This window comes from Sipha flava, unplaced genomic scaffold, assembly GCF_003268045.1.
Source record: "Sipha flava isolate LNK unplaced genomic scaffold, YSA_version1 42_pilon_pilon, whole genome shotgun sequence".
NCBI lineage: Eukaryota > Metazoa > Arthropoda > Insecta > Hemiptera > Aphididae > Sipha > Sipha flava.
The window spans coordinates 1,857,085-1,878,673 of NW_020273159.1; the positions used below are offsets into that span (position 1 = coordinate 1,857,085).

The following is a 21,589-nucleotide window of genomic DNA, read 5'->3' on the forward strand; positions in this document are numbered from 1 at the left end:
AAGAAAATAATAATATATTATTTATTACGTTCAAAACTATTTAAATTTAATAGGATGATTTGGAAAAAAAACTAGCAGTTTCAATATTTTTGGATGACTGATTTAATAGATAAATTTATGAATTATAATATTAACAATAAATAATTAAGACTAATATCAAATTATGTTTCCATATTCATAGTAGGTACACACAAGTTCATTAAAATATATCAATAACAACAATACAATAAAGCATAGTGGTTTTAAAGTATATAATAATAATAGCAAATACATAAACATACATTAGTATTTAAATATAAATATATATTATAAAAATAAAGATAAATAAATAATAATAGTAATTTAATATTATTGGAAAAAATACATAAATATAGTGGGATAAATAATGTAATTTTATGATAAACATTTTAGAAAATAATGAAGTTCAGTAAAGAACAGTATATTTATGACTCTGTATATGCTTCTAAAATATTTCCAGCAAATTGTAAAATGTGAACGGGTTCTTTACGGTGGTTGGAATCCATATCACATTCTTCATTTGCATTGGGTCAGGCTATGGCTTTTGCTTCAGGGATAAATGCTTGCCAATGTTTTATTATCTAAGCATAAATATTTTCATGAATATACTCAAGAAATCAGAATTCAAATTAATTAATATGATCATTTTTTTTTTAAATATTACTTAATACATTTAGCAAAATTAAATTTATTATTTTTAGGGTATTTAAATAAAAATGTATAATGATTTTTTTATATTAGGTAAATTATCAATTTACATACAATAAAGGCTGAAAAATGTGTTAAATAATGGTTTTACCAGTATTTTTATCAAATATTCAAATAAAATAATAAAGTTCATTAACATTATTACATTTTTTTAATTTTTTAGAAAACTATAATGTTTTGTAGTTGATTATTAAAAAAGTTAAGCTTAGTCATTTGAATATTAAATAAAAATTTGTTATTACCTGAGTTTGATGATTTATCATTTCTTCAAGATATGATGATATAACTGTTTTAAATTCTTTGATTCGGTTTATTTCAAACTGTTCGAATTCTACTTTAATTGTTTTGGAAATTTGATCAAATTCATCTTGGCACCTAGACAGTTTAGCCTCCCACTATAAAAAATGTAATACAATTTTACTAAGTTAGTATCAAGTACAATTAACACTGACTTATATACTTTACCTCAGTTACTTCATTTGTAACTGTGCCAACTTTATCTAAACGACCAGTAAGTTCAAGTTTAGTTTTTTGATCCCGTTTTTTAGTTAAAATCATTTGTGCATGTTGCATGTTTTGATAGACCTTAACCCTTTCATGAAATACATTCTAAAAAAATTAAAATACATTAAAAAATATAAATATAAAAAAATTGAATCAGTTACATACTTTTACAGCTCCAATAAGACCAATATAATCTTTTAAGAGTTCACAAAATATTGAAAAATCTGTATTTGCTTGTTCTGTACGAACTGATTCAACCTAAAAAACATAATAAAATCATTAAAATAGCAATTAATATATCAATCAATTTCTATAGACTACATCTTTATTTTTAATATTTCACTCGTAAATTTTTTAACAGTATCTATGGTGCATAAATATTTAACCTTTTCAAATACATCAGCAAGTTGTGATAGAGCACGTGACAATCCAGTGTGTTCTTCACAATTACTTAATACTGCAGCAGACTTGGCAAAAGATCCACTTGAATGTGCTAATTCTTTGCGATTTATCACTAATGATTCAACAGCTCCATGTAAATTGCGAAGTTGCAAATCTAAATTTTCTATTTGTACTTCTTTTTCTTCAAACCACTAAAAAACCAATCTTAGTTATATTGTAACTCATATTTTTTTTTTAAAAAAAGGGATAGTTAACAAATAATAATAATTTAATTACCGGTTCATTTTCATCCATTTTATAAGTGATCTTATTTACAGTTTCTCCAACTTTATTAAAAAGTCTCATGACGCCTGCACCACTCAATGCAGATGTACTGGTAGCTTTTGGAAGTTCACAGTCTGCAATGAGTTTATTTAAGTGTAATAACAATTGATAATGAAGACAAATTAATAAAAATACCTTGTTCTAAAAATTCACAAAAGTTTTTATCATTACGCAAAATTGGATGAAGAGCAATCCTTTTTAAGAATCTTTCTAAAGCCAAACGTCTTTTTTCTATAAATTCCGCTGATGTTGTTTGATCAGATTGATTTCCAGATATTTTAATTCTTGTAGAACCTTTATAACATTTAAAAAAACTTTATTAATTTTATATTAAACATTTAAAATGTAATCTCAATGTTTACCTAACATATTTTTTTGAGGAGCAGGTGGTATAAGACGTCCATTTCTTAAATATTTTTCTGTTAGCTTATTATGTAATCCTAAAAAATCACTAAATCTCCTAAGCACAGCTAAATTATTTGATTTAAACATGGGTAGGTTTGTACGGGTGACAATTCTATAGGCGACATAGGAGCTCATGCCTTCACCAACCTTGGTAGTCTCAGATATCGATATTTTTATATAACTATTTTCAATGTTCTTATCATTAATAGACACATTTGGTATTTCTTCTACCTGATCAATTTCTTTAGTTGTTGTAATAGTATCATTTTCTTTTAAATTTATTTCTGCTTCAAATCCATTTGAAACAACTTCATTACTTGGTTCTGGTTGTTCCTTCAACAGAAATAAAATGCAGATGTTTACAAGGAATAAATGTTTATGTTACTATTTTACTGATTAAAAAAAAAAAAAAAATTATCTACTGATAAAAGTTTCAATTATTCAAAAGCTTAATTAAAAACAAGGAAATACTATGTGTAACTAGATATTGGTGTAATTAATTTTAAAGGGGCTAAAGTCAGAATACATTTTAAAGGATTATGAACTTAAAATAGTTTTGATAGTAAAAATGGCTTGATTTTTCATTATTAACTAAGATAAATTTTATTTGAAGTAAATCAAGAATTAATTAACTATTGTTATATAACTGAATTAATTACAACACTATTAACAGTATTATAATTTGTAATGATAAATTTGTCTATAATGCGAGTCTAAAAATTTAGACATCGGAAGTATATTTATTTAGAAAAAGATGTTTAATGCATGTAAAGAAACTAGTAGGTTAGTATTTTTATTAAGTACTCAATAGCATTTTATAATTATAAAATATATTATACAGTATTACACTGTATAATCTAATAAATTCTTGTTATCACTGATGTATACATGTAAAACAATGTCATAAGGCTTTTAAATGTATAATGCAATAAAGCTACACATTTAATATTCATATAATCTGAGATAAAAGCACTATCAAAACTTATTAGATAGGTACAAATATGATACATAAATAGTTCACATTGATAATGATACAAATGGATAACAATAAAATGTGTATGGAATTAAAATTAAAATTGTATTCAATAATTTGTTTATATTAATAAAATATAATTATTTTGCTTGTTCGTGATTGGAATTTAATAATACTTTTTCAATAAAAATAAAATAGTAGAGGAGTTAAAATTAATTATTCAATTACTCTAAGCAAAAATAATAAGTTAATTTTATACGTACAGTAATGAAATAATAAATGTAAAGTACTTTATCATTGTTGATTGTTAGTAACCAGTTTTTACAACAAATTCTACTTACCATAAAATATGTACTGATTTAAATCTGTCACATGTTAGGGGGATTTCTAATTAATTGTGGGGCTGTCCCCTACACATATCTATTAGTTTAACATTTTTATTGAATGAAATTGGAGTTTATACATTAAAAAAAAAAAAAAAGGTTACCTCTTTCGTGTCATATAATGGTACATGAGATTCGACAGTGGACGGTTCATCATTTAAACTAATATTGGTTAATGGCGGTGGCACAATTGCAGCTGAAGCATACAGCTCTTCGTTTCGCAAGCTACTGAGGTCCTGTAACAATCATAAACGGCATAAGTTTTCAAAATCCCCTTAGCTACTGGCTATGGGCGAACAACGCCCCTTTTTCTATATCAATCAGCTATTGTGGCCTTTATAAATACATATTATTATAATATACACTCACATCAATAGTGGAACTGAAGATGTCGTCGTCTTCGTCGTCCACTGGATCGTCAGCAGCTATTAAGGGTGGTAATTTGTCAGTCATTGCGACAGGAGTCTGGTTCCTAGCGAGCGATTAAGATCACTGATGCCTAATAAGCAGGTTAGATGTGTGAGAACGGTTCCACGGGAAACGGCAAATTCGAACGCAAACGCGACGTGGACGTAGAGTGTTATATCCTCGGATTCGTTTCCTGAATCGCAAAGATCGTATCACGTCACTCACGGCTGTAAGGGCAACCTACAATCGTCGTCGTAATCGTAATCGTATTCGCCGCCGCCGAAATGCGAATCGTCAATTCGTTCTTGGGCTGATAACGTCGGCGGAGAGATATCGTGCTCGAGCTCGTTCCAAATGTTGGCCGCACTGTTGGCTGGAGCGTCTGTCCACCTCCCACCAACGACGTCACCCCAAAATCCAAATGCTAAATTTGCCCGATCACAGTCGGTCATACAGGCACTTTCTATCGTGTTGATCCTTCTGTTGGATGCGTACGACTCTCTAACATTTTCTTCGTCTTCTCGTGTGAGTATTATTTTATTTTTTACAATTTTTATTCTGTGTTGCTACGTTTCTACTTGTCCGTCGTTACATCTTTGTCGTTTTACTCTTATTTCCGAACATCTGGACGTCACGTCACGCCCGATGGAAATGGATGAAAATACAGACTCGATCATGAGTTTCTTACAAACACCCTAACCGACTGTTAATTTTCATTTTGAATTTCGTTTCAAAGTCTGCCGTCGCTTCCACTGTGACGGATATCTGTGTTTGATTCATAAATTCTTCCATCTACGTGGTACCAAATCCTTCGTACTCTTTTGACCGTCAATTTTTTAATCAATGATTCTTAACCTTAAATCTGAAAGCGTGCACCGCTCGAAGCACTTGCAGTCTACTGGTGTTTTTGCGATTTTCTACTATTGAAATTGGAAATTTCGTGACCATGTGGTTGGCATATTTCCTCTCCCCTATACGCCTTCGATTTAATGTGCTTTCTAGCCTATTGATCATTTGTTTTTCCACTCGAGCCTTGTGCTTATTCCAATATTTATTTTGTATAATCAGTTCCAGGTAATCATTCGAAATGGTCAACGGACGTATTCCGTCTGTATACAGTAAAACGTATGTGACGCCCCGTCGTCCGTATGAAAAGGCTCGTTTGGACCAAGAGTTGAAGATCATCGGCGAATATGGTCTTAGGAACAAACGTGAAGTTTGGCGTGTTAAATACACTTTGGCTAAGATCCGTAAAGCAGCTCGTGAGCTGTTGACTCTTGAAGAAAAAGATCAGAAAAGGCTTTTTGAAGGTTTGATTCAATTGAGAAATTAAAATTCAATAGAATTTATCATATTGTACCTTTATTGCAAAACAATACAATGATGAAATCAATTATATCTGACACCTCTCGTCTGAAATTTCCGATAGTGTTGCTATTTTAAATTTTCTGAGTTATTTGTATTTTTTTAAGATTGCATAAATATGTACAATATTTTTGAAAATTTTGCATTAAATGAATTTTTACTTTTAGGTAATGCCTTGTTGCGTAGATTGGTTCGTATTGGAGTGTTGGATGAAAGTCGAATGAAGCTTGATTATGTTTTGGGTTTAAAAATTGAAGATTTCTTAGAGCGCCGATTGCAAACTCAGGTAAATTTCAATAAATGATTTATTAATTTGGAAGCTGATAAACTCATATGATGAATTTTTAATTTTTTTCTGACACCTCTTCTGAAATATATTTGTTGATAGTTAAATATCTGAGAGTTAAGCTTATCCAAAGGATGGGAAAATATATATGTTCATTTTTAAATTAACTTACAATTTGTGTTTTAGGTTTTCAAATTGGGATTAGCTAAATCGATCCATCATGCTCGAGTTTTGATTCGTCAAAGACATATTCGGTATGTACATTAACAGCATTTAGATATTTATTAGTTTTAATATTATGCCAATTGTTTTGGGCAAGGATACTGGAAAATTATACCAAGTCAATCCTAATCACAATTGGGCTAAATTAATTTGCATTGAGTTAATCCAAGGTCAGACAACTATTTTCTCACCTTTTTCATGGCAATGCTACAAATATGTTAAAATCTTATTTTAGTACTGAAATTAAGTTTACTGTGCCTATTATTCTTGGGCAAGGATGTTTTTAAATTTTTGTTTGAGCTAATCCTAATCATGATAAGGCTATATGAATATAGACTTTGGTTAATCAAAGGTCTGAATGTTTATCATCTGTCTTTTTCATGACAAAGTCACATATATATAATTGTTTAAAATATTTATACAAGTAATTGTTAACCCTATAATTGTGTATTTTTTAATCCATGCCTTTTGTTCTTGGGCAAGGATATTCATTATTATTCGAAGTAATCCTAATCGCAAATTGGCTAAAACAATAGACTTTGGTTAATCAAAGGTCAGAATTATTATTTTCTGTCTTTTTCATGACAAAGTGACAACCTAAGTTTATCAATTAGAATTCACACTTGATTAAATAAATGTGCTAGGAAGTTAAAAAATTTCTGAAAACTACATGGGTCACAATTAATTAATGTACTCATACAATTGTTTTCTTGGATAGATGAAAACAACTGCATTTAGATGTTGGCACAGAGTACAATTTAATTTTTAACAGGCCACTTAAAATGTACATTATTATGTCATTTTAACGTCTGTACAAGTAACAGCTCGTTTTACCTAACTTGAGTTTATGTTGACTGAGCTTCCTTGATAAATCAATATTACTAAGATTTGAAAAAATTTGGTGAGTTACTGTAAAATATCAATTTGTTTCTGTTGTACTTGAAATAAAAAATGTATTGATTATATGTGTCCGTCAACTATGAATATTATTTTATTTTATCAATGTGAAATTTTTATTTACAGTGTACGTAAACAAGTAGTGAATGTACCATCATTCATTGTTCGCCTGGACTCTCAGAAACACATAGACTTCTCTTTGAAATCACCGTTTGGTGGTGGTCGTCCTGGACGTGTAAAGAGGAAGAACTTGAGGAAAGCCAAGACTGCCAAAGAAGACGGCAAAGAAGAAGAAGAAGAAGATTAAGCAATTAATCGTTTTCGTATCTTGTGTATATTTTTTTTAAATATACATACATTTTAATTTGGTTATAGTGTTGATAATTTTTAAATTATTTTATTAATTTAGTTGATAATGCTCATTTTAATGTATTTATAGCAAGTTTAAAATTTTATCATTATGAATCAAAAATTGATGATAAAACAGAATTTTTCATAATTGTCTTTATGGCCTTGGAGGGTTGAACAATTGTTTTTGGTGTTCCACTGGCAGTTTAACATGGTGTTTTAACTTTTGGAAATTGATTATTTAGTTGTAGCATTGTAAATTGTTTATTTTTTGAAAATATGTTGACATTTTCAACTAAATTTGAATTTCAATTTTTTGTTTATTTTACTAAGCATACAGTATCTGTATTGTCTGCTTTGTGAATCTTAACCATGTTTTTATAAGGTAAAGTGTACTAAATAATCTCTTGACAATTCATTTAGGTCGTATGATCATTTAAATGATAATACATTTTGTAATTAATGGAAAAAATTAACAATCCTTAAGATTGGTAAGCACTATATGGAACATCCAATTTAGTATAATTAGTAATTATATTAGCATTTATAATTATTTATAAACTTATTATAAGTACTAGTAATAATAATCTTGTTATGTTTTACCTTCAATACGAGTTTTGGTTTTGTAGAAATCGTATACTTTTTGTAGTGTATGTATGAAGCTGAATTTACTTTTGTATCACTTCCGATGTATTTGGTTTACCTATTTCAAGTGGTAATTTCATTGGTTCGTGAGTACGAGTTTCTAAAGAATTATAGATTTCAATTATGGCAATAAAAAACTAACTAGTATTCTTCGAGCTTTTTATAACGTTATTATGATTTGACCGATATTAATTTGTTCGAAAATCTTGGAATTTTTATCTGTGTCTAAAGTACCGGCTATATTTTTTAATGTTATAAAAACATGGTTATGGGTATCGGCTTTAGTTCTATGCATTCTAAACATTGACGATAAAATATTTCTGATTCACATTATACAAATTAGTTTTAACGTACTGCAATTTATTGACGTCTGGTTCTAAAATATATGAATATGTTGAAATTATAATGAAATACATAACAGGCGGCTTGAACGTAATTACAAGAGGTGCACTGCACTCCCAAAAATATTTGGTGGTTGTATTTTTGTAAATTTTTGGGAAACTTATCGTTAATACTTAAAACTACTACCATGTCAATGGACTATGATGATAATGTATTATACTTATGCCCGGTTGACGTATTTCCCGTCCATAGTACGTTTCAACGCGAGGGGCGAAGTCAAAACCACTGCATAATGTGTACATGTTTTTACCGATACCAAGCGTAAGGCGCTGAACCCAAATAGGGTTCGTAATTGTAATATAAACACTTAAAACTAATATAATGTAATAATGTAAAATATAACATTTTAAAAAACATCATTACTCGTTAAAAAATTAAAATATCGGAAAAAACCGACCAATATAATACAGATAATGTTCTTCCCTTAAGTTAACCTTGGTGGTAGTGGTAGTGTTTAAAATATAGGTGGGTGGTCTGAATTAATATTTGTACTCATAATATGAATTGTCTCAATCCGCCACTGTTACACAAAAAATATGTCTATTGATGTACTGGATGTAGTCTGACCATTTTCGTCGGCTGAATTCAGTCTCCAATAATGATCGAACAATTTGGTAAATGCATTCCGAAAAATATTCGACCGATGCCGGGTCTAGTCTGACCATAGTCTTTTCTAAGGGATTTTTCCCTTCCTCACGGACGGAGGAGTTTGATGAAAATATTTATATCGATACCGATTTCCCATCGATAGGAAGTTCTTATTGGTGCAATTTTGAAACTATAGTCATATATGAGACATTTTCGTACGGGCAATACCGATTCTAGTGATGATGAGTTCTAACTTTGCGTACATTTCGAAGGGAACACAAGCCAAAAGATGAAAAAATATATTTTGATCGTTTTCACGGAAGTTTGTTGAAGCAAGATGATCGTTGTTGATGTAACGAAAACGTTTTAAATCGAATTCTACCCAGTGCATCACTACGAGGATGACGTTCGGCCCGTTCGTTTCGGTTGATGTTGGAATGAATTGAAATGATGTTTGGAAGTTTTCACTCCGAACATTTTACGTGCACAGATTTGAACTATACTGATGATTAAGAAGGATGCTGAACGCCGATATTTGCACGGAGCATTAAAAACACTTGATCACGCGCATAGATAAAAGGATTACGGATGAGTCGACCGTCGCTGTGGACTATAGACGTAATTTGTATAAGATATATCTTAGTGGATATGTCTGTATAAAAGAAATTATGTCGTGGATACACGTGATAGCCAGTGTCTGCCACCTCAGCTGTTTCGTTATCAACATTTTTGTGATAATACTTGAATACGCTCCGAACTTCATGTGTGACACGCTAATAATTAAATTCGCCGATTGCGTGAGTGCCCGAGAGTTGTATTATTAAATCGTGTTTGCTGTGGACTGTAACGTTCTGTGTGGGTGCTTAGTTGCCTACTGCCTGTTCCGGCAAGGAGAAAGTCTCTCGTTAGGAATACAAAATTAAATATACTTATAACATGTTCAAAATGTGTTAGATAAGACGCTCGACACAGCTCGTTATTTTATTTTTTCCTTTATTTTTTCTTTTTCCCGCTGAATATTCAGCATCATCATGATTACCAGGCACCAGAGGAAGACCGACATTAGTTGGTGTTCGATTGTATTGTGTTTCGTAATGCTGTTCGTTCTTTTTGATGAAAATCGTTCTGCTAACGGTCAAGCACAGCCGATACCTTCTCAAGAACAACAGCTTCCAAATGCCCAGCCCACTGCACCGTGGTATGAAACCTTGCCAGCGGTAGCAATGGACTATAAAGTGATCATTGACCCGGGTAAAGAAGACTGTTACTTTCAATTTGTTAATCCTGGGGCTACATTTTATGCCAGTGCTCAAGTATGGTGAATATGTTTATAGTTACCGCTATTACTGTTGATTGATTGATTTTTCATGTGTAGGTATTGAGAGGCGGAGACGGTATGGCTGGTTTTGCAGTTAGGCATCCAAACGGCCAAGTTGTGCACCCATACCAATGGAAAGCAAGCTCAGATTACCAAGATCAAGAATCTACTGGAGGTTACTATAGTGTCTGTATAGACAATCAATTTTCAAAATTTGCAGCCAAATTAGTTAATTTGTATATCACCGTAATTAGGTTAGTAATAGAGTTTTCCAAAAGTTAGTTAAAAAAACGCAATTATGTACCCTTCTTGGAATGTCAATCATCATTCAAAATATTTGTGCAAATCATCTATTCCTTTTGCGTAATATAACATTTTATAACAATTTTTTTTTTCTTGAATGTATTCCATAGTTTTTATTGTTATTTTGATTTCTAATTTTTTTCAGGTATGATAAGTGGGATGAATATCATAAAGAAATAGAAGACATGAATGTCAGTGTAGAAAATTTCACAGTGAGTTCAATTTTAATATTTTCATTGTTATATATATTATTTATTTGTTTTACTTAAAATTAATTATCAATAAACGATCAGCATCATTGATGAATAAAATATATGTACAAACTGATGGCTTAGTTAAAAACAATAATATTTGCAAAAACTATGAATATAACTATAAATATAACTATAACTAACTATAATTATGAATTAACTAATCAAGCAAAAAATCAAACTATTGAAATAGTGTTATCATCTCATTTGTACTTTTTTAGATTAATTTAAATCACTGTTCCTAAATAAATGGTAAGTTGAGATAATGCTGTTTTTACTATGACCATATATTATGTAACTATACTATTTCATTGATTTGAATAAGTGTTATTTAATCCAAGTTTATTTTAATATTTTAATATCATTGAAGAATTACCTAGAACCATTATTTAGCATATAAATTGTACATTGTTATATTAATCAAATTTATTCAAATGATTTACAAATGTTTATGATTTATAGTTAAATAATTAACACTTGAACTAAATTTTACATTTCTTTAAACAGGTGTTGGTAGAATATTAATTAAAAATCTATTATAATAATATCAACTGATATTGAAATATATGAAATATATGATATATAGAAGTAAATTAATAAATTCTTAGCTTGGAATGTTATTATGTTTTTAATTTATGACCTGTTTCAAATTAAAAATGAATCATTTCATCATAAATTATTGTATATAATATTAAGAATAATAATAGTAATATAATAGTAAATGTATTTGTTACCTATCAATGTTAAAATTAATTTTTCATAAAAATGTCAACAGTTTTATTTGTACTGTTGATGTGCTGATCATGGTAATATAATATGCATTGTTATGTATCCATTATATGTTATTTAAATATTGAATGTTTACATTTTTTTCAGTCCACTGTGAAATCAGTTGAAAGTAACATCAATCACATGTTGCAACATCAGTATCATGTTCGAAGTCAAGAAACTCGTGATTATAATTTATTGGTTGATAATAAAACGTACGTGAACAGATGGTCAATAATGCAAATATTGTTAATAATTGGCACAACTACTTTACAAATTTATTTTCTTCGTAAATTATTTGAGACTAAAGGTGGAGTTTCTAAAACAAGGGCTTAAGCCATTACCAACATATTTTGAATTATATATTACAATATTTTATTTGTACATCATTCCTTTTTTTTCTATGAAAACTGTATCTTTTTATACAATAATTGAATAAAATAATGATCTTTGTGATTAATAAAAATGGTAAAATAGAAATTAAATTGATTTATTTAATAATATTAAATCGTTAACTATTATCTAATTAAAAAAAAAAAAAAAAAAAAAAAAAATGCACCATTACAATTTAAACAGGTTGTTAAATATTTTATCTCTACACTATTAGTTTTTACTGACATTTCCATGTTTATACATATATTTATATATATATATATATCTGTCCCTTGCCATCGTTTTGGTTGCTCTACAGTGCTCTTTACATCGAACTAACTCCATTGAAATTGAAGTCCATACACGTAATAATTATCTACTTAGAGAGGAGGGTACAAATTTTATATTCCACTTTACCCTCCCAAGTGAAAAAGATATATACAAGACCACTGATGGTCATTTTGATAGAAAAAAAATGATATGTATATATGCCAGTATCCTCTCAGTATTATTTCTTTCACAATCTCAGTGACAATCACTTCTGTTACAAATTAGATTATTAAACTGTATGATAATAAAGTGAAAATAATAGTAACAAAAAAATGGTGGGAAGATTTGAGAATCTATTTTTATATTATACAAATATATATATAAATACATTTTATAAGTTATTATAGTGGTGCTGTATACAGTGCTCGAATTGGAAAAGAATTGATGATTGATGCTGTTTTTAGTTAAAAAAAATGCCGTTCCATAGCTGATAAATTGTAAAGTAACCCATTGTGGACTTCGTCCCCCACATCCTCTGCACATATAATAAGGTACTATAAATGTAGTATTATTATATAATATTTATTTGCTTATTACTATAACATTATTTTATAACGAAATAATAATATTAATTACAGAAATAAATATTATTCTTCAATTAAATTCTATAATGACTTGTAAGCATTTTCTTTATTAATTTTTATCCTCTTCGGACAATTTTCTTCTTCTCCTGTTCGTTTGCTTTTCTTAACCTACTATTCAATCCATTTTGTTGTGTTAATCTTGTTAATGGTTGGAAAATTAAACAAAAAGTTCTCAAAAGGTTGTCAAAAGTAGCAAGTAGAAACACCTATAGGACTACACATCCAAAATCATTTCAAAATTATATAGTTATTTAGCCATGATTATTATCTTAGTCTGTGATTGTCATCAACGATAACCGTTTTCTAGGAAAAAATAACCATTAATTTGCAGTTTGCTATAGAAAATAGAAATAAACGAAAACAAAATTCAAATACATCATTCAAAAGTATCATAAATATCCCCAGGGGGAGACTCGTTTTTAGCTTTCCTCGTCTAATTAAATGAAGGGGGACCCTGAAATCTATGGAAAAATGAAAGTGGACTCTGTCCGCCCGTGTCCCCCCCAATTCGAGCACTGGCTGTATACCCTATCATCCCTCAAAAATGACAATATCCTTCACTTTGGTAAGGAAAATATCTTTTTTTAGGTAAGTCTTTTATGTGTATATTAATAATAAATGTATATTTGTTTTCGATTAATTGATTTTATTAATTCAAAGTGAAATATTTAGCAAATTTAAATGCTTTAGGTCACTTGAAAATCACTGAATTAAATTATAACCTTCACTTCATTCAACCATTAATGTATAAACTTTAATATGAAAATAGCACATTAACAATATATGGATAAATTATACAGTGTTTATTAGATGATTATAATTTCAACAATTAATAACAATAAAATAGTTTGATGTGTAACTATAAGTAAATTTTTCATTATTTTTTAGGTTAAGTTTATTAATATAATAAACTCAACCAGTCATATAACCTCCATCTACATACAAATTCAGACCATTAACCATTTGTGAGTAGTCACTCAATAGAAATATAACTGCATCTGCAATTTCATTAGGTTCTGTACAAGAAAAAACATAAATATTAGTTTTTTTATGTAAATGTATTAATCTCAAAGTATATATTGTGTTATTTATTTATTTATTTATAAAGTATATTTTATCACAAACCTGCGAATCTTCCCAAAGGTATTTTTTTCAAAATGGGTCCAGATTTTGCAGGATCACTCCATGCCTTTTTTCCCATTTGAGTCATTACAACAGTTGGATTTACATTGTTTGTTCTTATGCCAAGTGGTCCCAATTCAATTGCCATTGTTCTTGTAATTTGATTTACAGCTCCTTTAGATGCACAATATGTTACGTGGTCTGGTATCCCTCTCTAAAATTGTGTTTAAATTTTATACTATTTCTAATTGTAATTAAATATTTATTGAACTAAATATTATTTGAAATATTATGAAAAGTTCTAATCTGTTCTCTCATTCATTAATGAGATGGAGAACATATTTCTTCATTTTGAGATTAAACATTCTAAATGTAATATATACCTATAATATTAGATAATTTAAAATATAGATATATTCTTAATATATGAATAATAACCTCAGATATAGTAGATGAAACATTAACTATGGATCCTTTAATTTTTGCATCAATCATATTTTGGGCCACTGCTTGACTTACCCTCACCATTCCTCTAGAATTTATGTTTAAAGTACTAAAAACAAAAAAAAAAAATTGGTATATAATTTTTATGTAATTATCTGAATGATAATTAAAAGTTTAATACTCAATAATTTTAATCAGAAATGAACAGTGTTGGATCCTAACTTGGATCTTAGCCTCAGGCTAGGGTGGAAATAACACTTGGAACCCCTTAAAAAAAATTTGTTCAATATATATTTTTCTATGTCTATAATTAATTTAATTTAAAAGCAACAACATAAAATCAAAAAATATTCAGAACAGGAAAAAAACAAAAAAATATAGAAAAATACAATTTTTAATTTTAGATTTTGGTTTTAGAGGTCACTTAGATCTTGACATATCTGTGCATTGCACTCCATGAACCCCCACTAAATCCAACACTGGAAATTATGTTTGTAATAGTTTAAATATTGTATACATTATTATTATTATTATTTATAGTAACACTTCTTTAATTTTTAACTATATATTTTTGTTCTAATATTCAATAAAATTAATTCTACATTTTTCAATGTAATAATTTTTTGACACCCTCATGAAGGTTCAAAAAATGTATTATTATATCTTTCTACAATTATTTAGTATGAACCCAAAATAAAAATTAGAAAATTATGAAGTGTGTACCTAAATCTTTGATTTTTTTCAAAGAAGTGTTATTATAAATTTACCTTTAAATTAAAAAAAAGTAACTAGACTAAGTCAGTGATGGTGCTAGAGTTTGCGAGGCCCTGGGAAAAATAAATGTTGGGTCTTATAATTTATATTAATCAAATATTTTAAGTTCAGTTAAATCAGAACTGCGGAGCCTTAATTATAATTTAAGGCGCAGGGCCCCGGGCAACTGCCCCTATTGCCCACCCCTCTCGCCGTCCCTGGACTAAGTATAATTTACTACACTAGTAAACAAGCAGGTAATTGACTAATATCATTTATTCGAGTGGCAGTGCCGGATTAACATATTTGCCGTTTAGGAGCAGTAATAACGTATTTAAGACTGTTTAATTAATATATATTTATAAACATATCATAACATTGATGCCTAACCTTTCTTAGTAAGTACTAAGTGTAAATATTTTAATACAAATTTATTCAATATAAGAAATTTATAATTATTTTCTAGATTTCTGTGTTGCAAACTCTTTAATGGTAATATAATTCCAATCTATAGTTTTTAGGACAATATTCTGAATAGACACTAGACCCAACCATGACATATTTTCATTAGATAATTAATAATAATAATTATGTTTTCTGGTAGTTCTTGACTCTTACAACTGAGAAAGATCTCTCTTCGCTTGCATTTGAACATGGTATAGATATAAAAAGTTTTAAAAAGCTATTTCTACAATAAATTCATCTTCTGAAAAATGTTTCATTATTGTTTTAAATTGTAAAATCTCATTCTCAAGGATAATAAATTAGCTAAATCTTCAATTATAAATATTTACCAATTGCTTTAATTTTTCTTGTAAAATATCATCATTAAATCCTTCCACATTAAAAAAAAAAAAACCCAAACAACTAATTTATTTCAATATTTGTATTTTTATGCGCTTTCCACTTATATTGATTGAAAATAAAATATTAGGCACGTTTGTTTTTCAGTCTATTGTGATTCGGTAATCGAACTCGACAACTATTACAACGAGACTCGAGAGGGATATAATAAAAATAATTGCTTGGTAGTGTACAAATAAATTATTTGAAACTATTAATATCTAATTTAATAATCTGATGGTTAGAAGTTGTAATACACACATAGCGATGTATAAGGAATACAACAAACACGGTTGTATGTCTGTGTATATAGGTACATGCAATTTATATTAGAAAATAATACGAACAAAAATAAAAATGTATTGGTCCGAGCGTTATATAATTAATACGGTGAACGCTCACTGGCGATTAACTCAGCTGTTTATAAAATATAATATTACTATATAATTTGTTAACATTTTTAATAATATTTTTCAATAATAAATTAATAATTTTTTCTAAAAACTAGTAAATGCATCAGAAAATTTCAAAACTTATGTTTATAAGAGTTATATTATACAATATTAATATTATGAAACAATGAATAAACTATTACTGTAAATTATTAGTATAATACCTCAATATTTTACTAGCTAGTAAATGTGTCTATAACTGTATGGTGTATCTACAGATTTATTTTTAAATTAAAGTGAATAATTTCTATAAATCAAAAATATAAAAGAAACAAATATTAACATACTCGTCCCATCCGTGTTGTGTCGTACTAAGAAAAGATTCAATGTGTGCTACTCCTGCATTGTTTACTAATCCATGGACAGGTCCCATTTCCAAGACTTGACAATACACAGTATCCCATTCACTTACGTCCACGGTCACTTTGATCAATTTTTTATTATCAGAACTCGGTAATGTCTCCACATCTCTTCCAATTGCATATACGTACGCGTCCAGTCCCAATAATCGTCCGGCGATAACTTTGCCTATTCCTAATTATTAAAAATTAATGTTATTCAATTTAAAAATTATATAAACATAATAAGTATTGTTTTGAAATTGCAAAGCGTACTCAATATCTATATTTGAGGTATTTAAAATTATTTTTTACTGAGCAATAGACAAATATTATTGCGCCTAAATCGTTAAGGCTTGTATTTAAAAAAAAACAATTGATGTATTCCAAATTATAATTATTGCTACTCGTATATGGATTGGCTCTCAAATTATCGTTGTATATGGATTGAAACCAAAATAGGTAATTATAATAAGTTGTAAGAAATAAACAATATTTTATTTTGCGATGTCACGAGTGTTATGTGCACTATGTGTGGAAACCCAAGCATCTAAATACGCCTTTCCATGTGAATATTACCAAAAAAATAAGCATGGTTTGTGCTAATTAAAATGTAGTTAAAATATACGGCAACAACAGGGCATAACCATGCTGGCCCATTGGGCTGCTCTTAAAATTAGACAGAGGCAAATGCTGACATTGATTTTTAGAAATATGTAAAACATATTGTTTAATAGGTAATAACATTTCGAAAACACATTTAATCAGTATGTTTCAAATACTTTTACTTATGCATCTAAGCTTAACTTTTATTAGAAAAAAATAAAAAACCAAACTGAAGTTATTCAAGGAAAATTTTAAGAGATAAATTTAAAATAGTACAATTTATTAAGCCACAAAATATACAGAAATCACTTTCAGCGCTTAAGGAATAGATTGGGATTCATTTTAAAATAATCTCATAAGTCGTTAATAATTGATGTTATATATTATATTAATTATAATTATTATAGTTAATATGATCTAAAATGTAAATCAATATATCACATTTAATCCAAAAAATATCTAGGCAAAAAGTTAAAATTAATTTAAATAGCTAAAGCTTGTAAAAATAAATGCAGTTTGTAAATTATAAATACATAACATATTTTTGTTATAAATGGGCATTACAATTATTTTATACATACCAGAACTGGCTCCTGTGACTATAAAACGTTTGTCTTTGAAATATTTTTCCATACTGTCACGTTGTTGAACTATACCCCTAGATAATGTCATCACAATTGACTGTTTGTTTAATTTTGTAGACAATTTGAAAATTGACCCAAACATTATACTGGCTTTTCTTTATTTTCTAAAAACTTAAACACTATATTTAATAATAAAAAAAATATGTGTAAAATACTTTTGAAAATAATTTGAGGTATTATAGTATGTATAAGTAGTTACTACCATACACATTAAACGAACAATTTGATTTATATTTAGGATAAATAAATTGAATTCAAAGGTTCAAGATCTTTGGACATTTGGAATCTTACTTAGTTACCACTTGCTATCCCATCATATTTTTATTAGAAATATAATCAGGGCTTAAAGTGGGGGACACGCAAAGGGGCATAGTCTCCCTACCTCTCATAGTGCTTATAAAGCGCCCCCTTTAACATTTCTCCGAAAAGTTCATTAAAACGATCGACTGTTTGTTAAAAATAATCATACATAAAACAGTTAAAAAGTAGCTTTGCAAGTTAGTTAATGTCACTAGGCGTTAAAAAGTGTTCTACAAACAAAACTACTATTTAATATAAATAATATAGTATTCTATAATTTTATATAGGTTTTTGTAATTATTTTTATTTTATTAAAAGATATTCACAATATGTTAATAAAAAAAAAGTAATTTACAAGCTTATACATTTTTACAGCCCACGAATAGTTTATGGAGGAAGTTATTCATTAACAACCTCTCATAATATATTAACTTATTTATAATTAATTACCTACTAATTGTATGGGACTATATGAAAAGCTGAGAATCAGAGTCCTCCCTGCTTTTTTACTATTTTAAACCCTGTAAATAATTTACTTAGTCTAAACCTATTTTATTTTGTGATTTTCATTTTTACTTGTGAAATTGGTTTGTTTGTGATTCCGTTACCTATTATCAATGTAGACATATACAGTGGTGTAACCTATACAGTGGCGTAATTTTAGTTTTTGAGTGTAGAGGAGGGAAGGGCAAAGGTTTTCTTCGGCTCAAATATAACTGAAAAAAAAATCCGCTCGCTAACAGTTACACAAATAAAATATTATATTAGTGAAATACTCATTGAAAAATAGAATTATACATAATAGAATATAAAGAAGTAAATATTTTGAAAAATTAATTTCAAGCGGGTTTGCGGCCCATATCCGGCCCGCTAATGATTATGGAGGGGGGCGCGAATACCCACCCTGACCCTCAAATGACGCCACTGAGTGTATAGTATTTTTAACATAATCACGCTGGTCTTATTCTATATTTTGATTTTTAGTTACCGTCACAACGGTGTAATTTGTTGTAAAAAGTTGAACATTACTTGCGCTGGTGAATTGAAAAACCAATGGGACGTTGTGTTGAATTGTTTGATGGATTAGAAGAAAAAATAAACAGAAACATTTAAAACTCTCGTTTCGAGATTGTACGAATAACGTCGCCTAATTAAGCCCATCGCGAAATATAATATAGTTTAATAATGGTTTATAATTAAAATGAATACTGACCGTTGATTTCGGAACGCTCGGTTTGCAGTCTAAGGTATTATTATTTAAACAGCTGGTGAGTGTTTAGTGCTACTACTTGTGCTTGTTGAATCTGTGAGATTAACAGAGGAAGTGTTCCGAACAAAAGTTGCGAGAAACGTGTGCTCGATGGGGAAGACGATGCGAAAATGGACTGCCAGGCGCTGGTCAGCAAGGGCACTATGGATGAAAAAAAACCATAGATATTTCGGGATCAACGATGGGAGGGTGGTAATATCAGTGTAGACCTTTACCAAGATAGTATACCGACCATTGGATAAATACAAATTGATTATGTATAATGGTGTTCTGTTTTTATTTAGCACGATTGTCCCATCGTCCACGGATAGTATATTTCGATTGATCTCGATTGTGTATTATATTTATTTTTATCGAGTTTAGAAATCAAGACTACGTGGCATGGACGTATTTAGTTCGTTAATTTTGTACTCATATTTTGCTACTTAGAGTAAAATATAGGTACAAAATTATCATTTATCCGTGAATTTAAAACCTTTTTAACGTCACTTTACACATAGTAATAATGGTCATATATGGTGATTAGATATCCAGATATTTAATGTAATAATTATTTATGGAAAAATAGAGTAGGTGCCTACTACTTATATGATAGGTATATATAGTAAGTACCTATTATTTACATTAATTTTTATCAATCCTTATTGTTTTTGAAACTTAACATACTAAAATTTCATAGTGTTAAATCTTACTGTATTAAAAATTTAACATGTAATTTTCTTAATAAACAAAATTTAACTAATGATAAACTTTAAAAATTAAAAATATAACAAAATTAAATTAATTTAATGACTAATGGGTCTTATTAATTTGTTCTACCTAAAAAATGTGAAATATACAAAAAAATTAAATATATTTAAAAGACAAACAATTTTTTTTAAAATACTGAAATATTTCACAATCTCATATTTCATGAATTTTTCAAATACTAATTATATTACGTTTCAAATAAAAATCAATTTATATCCTTTGTATTAAATGTTGACGACCATTGGAATGTAATTTTTGCATACGAAAAAGCACTAATAATAAACTTAAAAGTTTTACTTTTTATAAAAATTATAATACTCAAAATAACTTAAGTATATCAATAACGATGACACAATATCAATTTATTTGCTTTCGTGAAGGTGTGTTATTATGGTGAGGGCACATAATTGTTATTTTAAGAGAGAACGGAAATGTTTGACGAGATCGGACGAATTTTTCAAGACATTTATTCCAATATATATCATTATCTTACTGTTTTTGTGTATTATTATAGGCGTTGAAAATGTTTACAGAGCATTCAATCTTCCACGAAATTCTTGAAAAATTTCAAAACCTGCTCCCTTACTTATAGGATCGTCCGCTGTTGAATTACTTTTATCCCAAAATAAAATTTCATCAGTCATTCAAAGTTCTCGTTACACTCGTTAGTGCTATATAATAAAGAAATCGAAGTGATAAACATAAAGGTAAACGGTAATCGAAATTAAAACATGACTCTGTAGGTATAACATTTTTCTCATGACTATAAAAGTTTAGTTTTCGACAACGGTCGAAGCATTGGAATGTCACGTTTATCCGTCTAGCGTACTACTACGTGATTTTACACGTTTAAAAACATTTTATATGCTCTCTCGGGACCATTGGTACTAGAAAATTATGATAAACGACATTTTACAAGCCAAGGATGGCCAACGAACTGATAGTGATATGAGTTCGAGTCGATTGCGGCTACTTTTCTTTTTTTTTCAGAAAACAAATAAATTATATATTAATTAGCTGATCTGATAAACATTGTTTTGTCTTATATATTATTTTTAGAGAATATTTTGTTAGAAAAAAATAACTTATTTAATATAGGTGTGTACAGGGCCGGATTTAGAACAAGTGCCGCCCTAGGCCCTTTTAAATATGCCGCCTCTACCCCAAGAAAAAAAAATTGTAATTATTACAAATAAATTTATTTCATTTTAAAGAAATTAGGTCAATAGTCATTATAAACAAAACAAATAATAATTATAAATC

At 28.6% G+C, this 21,589-nt stretch overlaps 4 protein-coding genes across 4 annotated transcripts; 2 read left to right on the forward strand and 2 right to left on the reverse strand.

Annotated features, from left to right (window-relative positions):
* Nucleotides 1-355: 355 nt before the first annotated feature.
* LOC112689133 (sorting nexin-2) lies at nucleotides 356-4,387 on the reverse strand. The gene is made up of 10 exons (XM_025562668.1): nucleotides 4,087-4,387; nucleotides 3,822-3,953; nucleotides 2,319-2,694; nucleotides 2,092-2,250; nucleotides 1,909-2,030; nucleotides 1,617-1,823; nucleotides 1,396-1,488; nucleotides 1,192-1,335; nucleotides 969-1,121; nucleotides 356-599 (listed from the first exon to the last, which is right to left on the reverse strand). Exons 1-10 carry the CDS (start codon nucleotides 4,168-4,170, stop codon nucleotides 549-551), a joined length of 1,521 nt encoding a protein of 506 aa, XP_025418453.1. The 5' UTR covers nucleotides 4,171-4,387; the 3' UTR covers nucleotides 356-548.
* A 157-nt stretch (nucleotides 4,388-4,544) lies between these two features.
* LOC112689134 (40S ribosomal protein S9) lies at nucleotides 4,545-7,260 on the forward strand. Its single transcript, XM_025562669.1, has 5 exons — nucleotides 4,545-4,650; nucleotides 5,194-5,435; nucleotides 5,658-5,776; nucleotides 5,963-6,030; nucleotides 7,022-7,260. Exons 2-5 carry the CDS (start codon nucleotides 5,213-5,215, stop codon nucleotides 7,200-7,202), a joined length of 591 nt encoding a protein of 196 aa, XP_025418454.1. The 5' UTR covers nucleotides 4,545-4,650; nucleotides 5,194-5,212; the 3' UTR covers nucleotides 7,203-7,260.
* A 2,377-nt stretch (nucleotides 7,261-9,637) lies between these two features.
* Nucleotides 9,638-11,931, forward strand: LOC112689137 (transmembrane emp24 domain-containing protein 6). The gene is made up of 4 exons (XM_025562671.1): nucleotides 9,638-10,191; nucleotides 10,254-10,450; nucleotides 10,645-10,711; nucleotides 11,627-11,931. The coding sequence occupies exons 1-4, from the start codon at nucleotides 9,910-9,912 to the stop codon at nucleotides 11,852-11,854; spliced, it is 774 nt and encodes a 257-aa protein (XP_025418456.1). The 5' UTR covers nucleotides 9,638-9,909; the 3' UTR covers nucleotides 11,855-11,931.
* Nucleotides 11,932-13,698: 1,767 nt separating this feature from the next.
* On the reverse strand, nucleotides 13,699-19,665 carry LOC112689206 (L-xylulose reductase-like). The gene is made up of 6 exons (XM_025562790.1): nucleotides 19,520-19,665; nucleotides 17,944-18,117; nucleotides 16,706-16,952; nucleotides 14,365-14,479; nucleotides 13,930-14,140; nucleotides 13,699-13,820 (listed from the first exon to the last, which is right to left on the reverse strand). The coding sequence occupies exons 2-6, from the start codon at nucleotides 18,086-18,088 to the stop codon at nucleotides 13,717-13,719; spliced, it is 822 nt and encodes a 273-aa protein (XP_025418575.1). The 5' UTR covers nucleotides 18,089-18,117; nucleotides 19,520-19,665; the 3' UTR covers nucleotides 13,699-13,716.
* Between the last annotated feature and the right edge of the window lie 1,924 nt (nucleotides 19,666-21,589).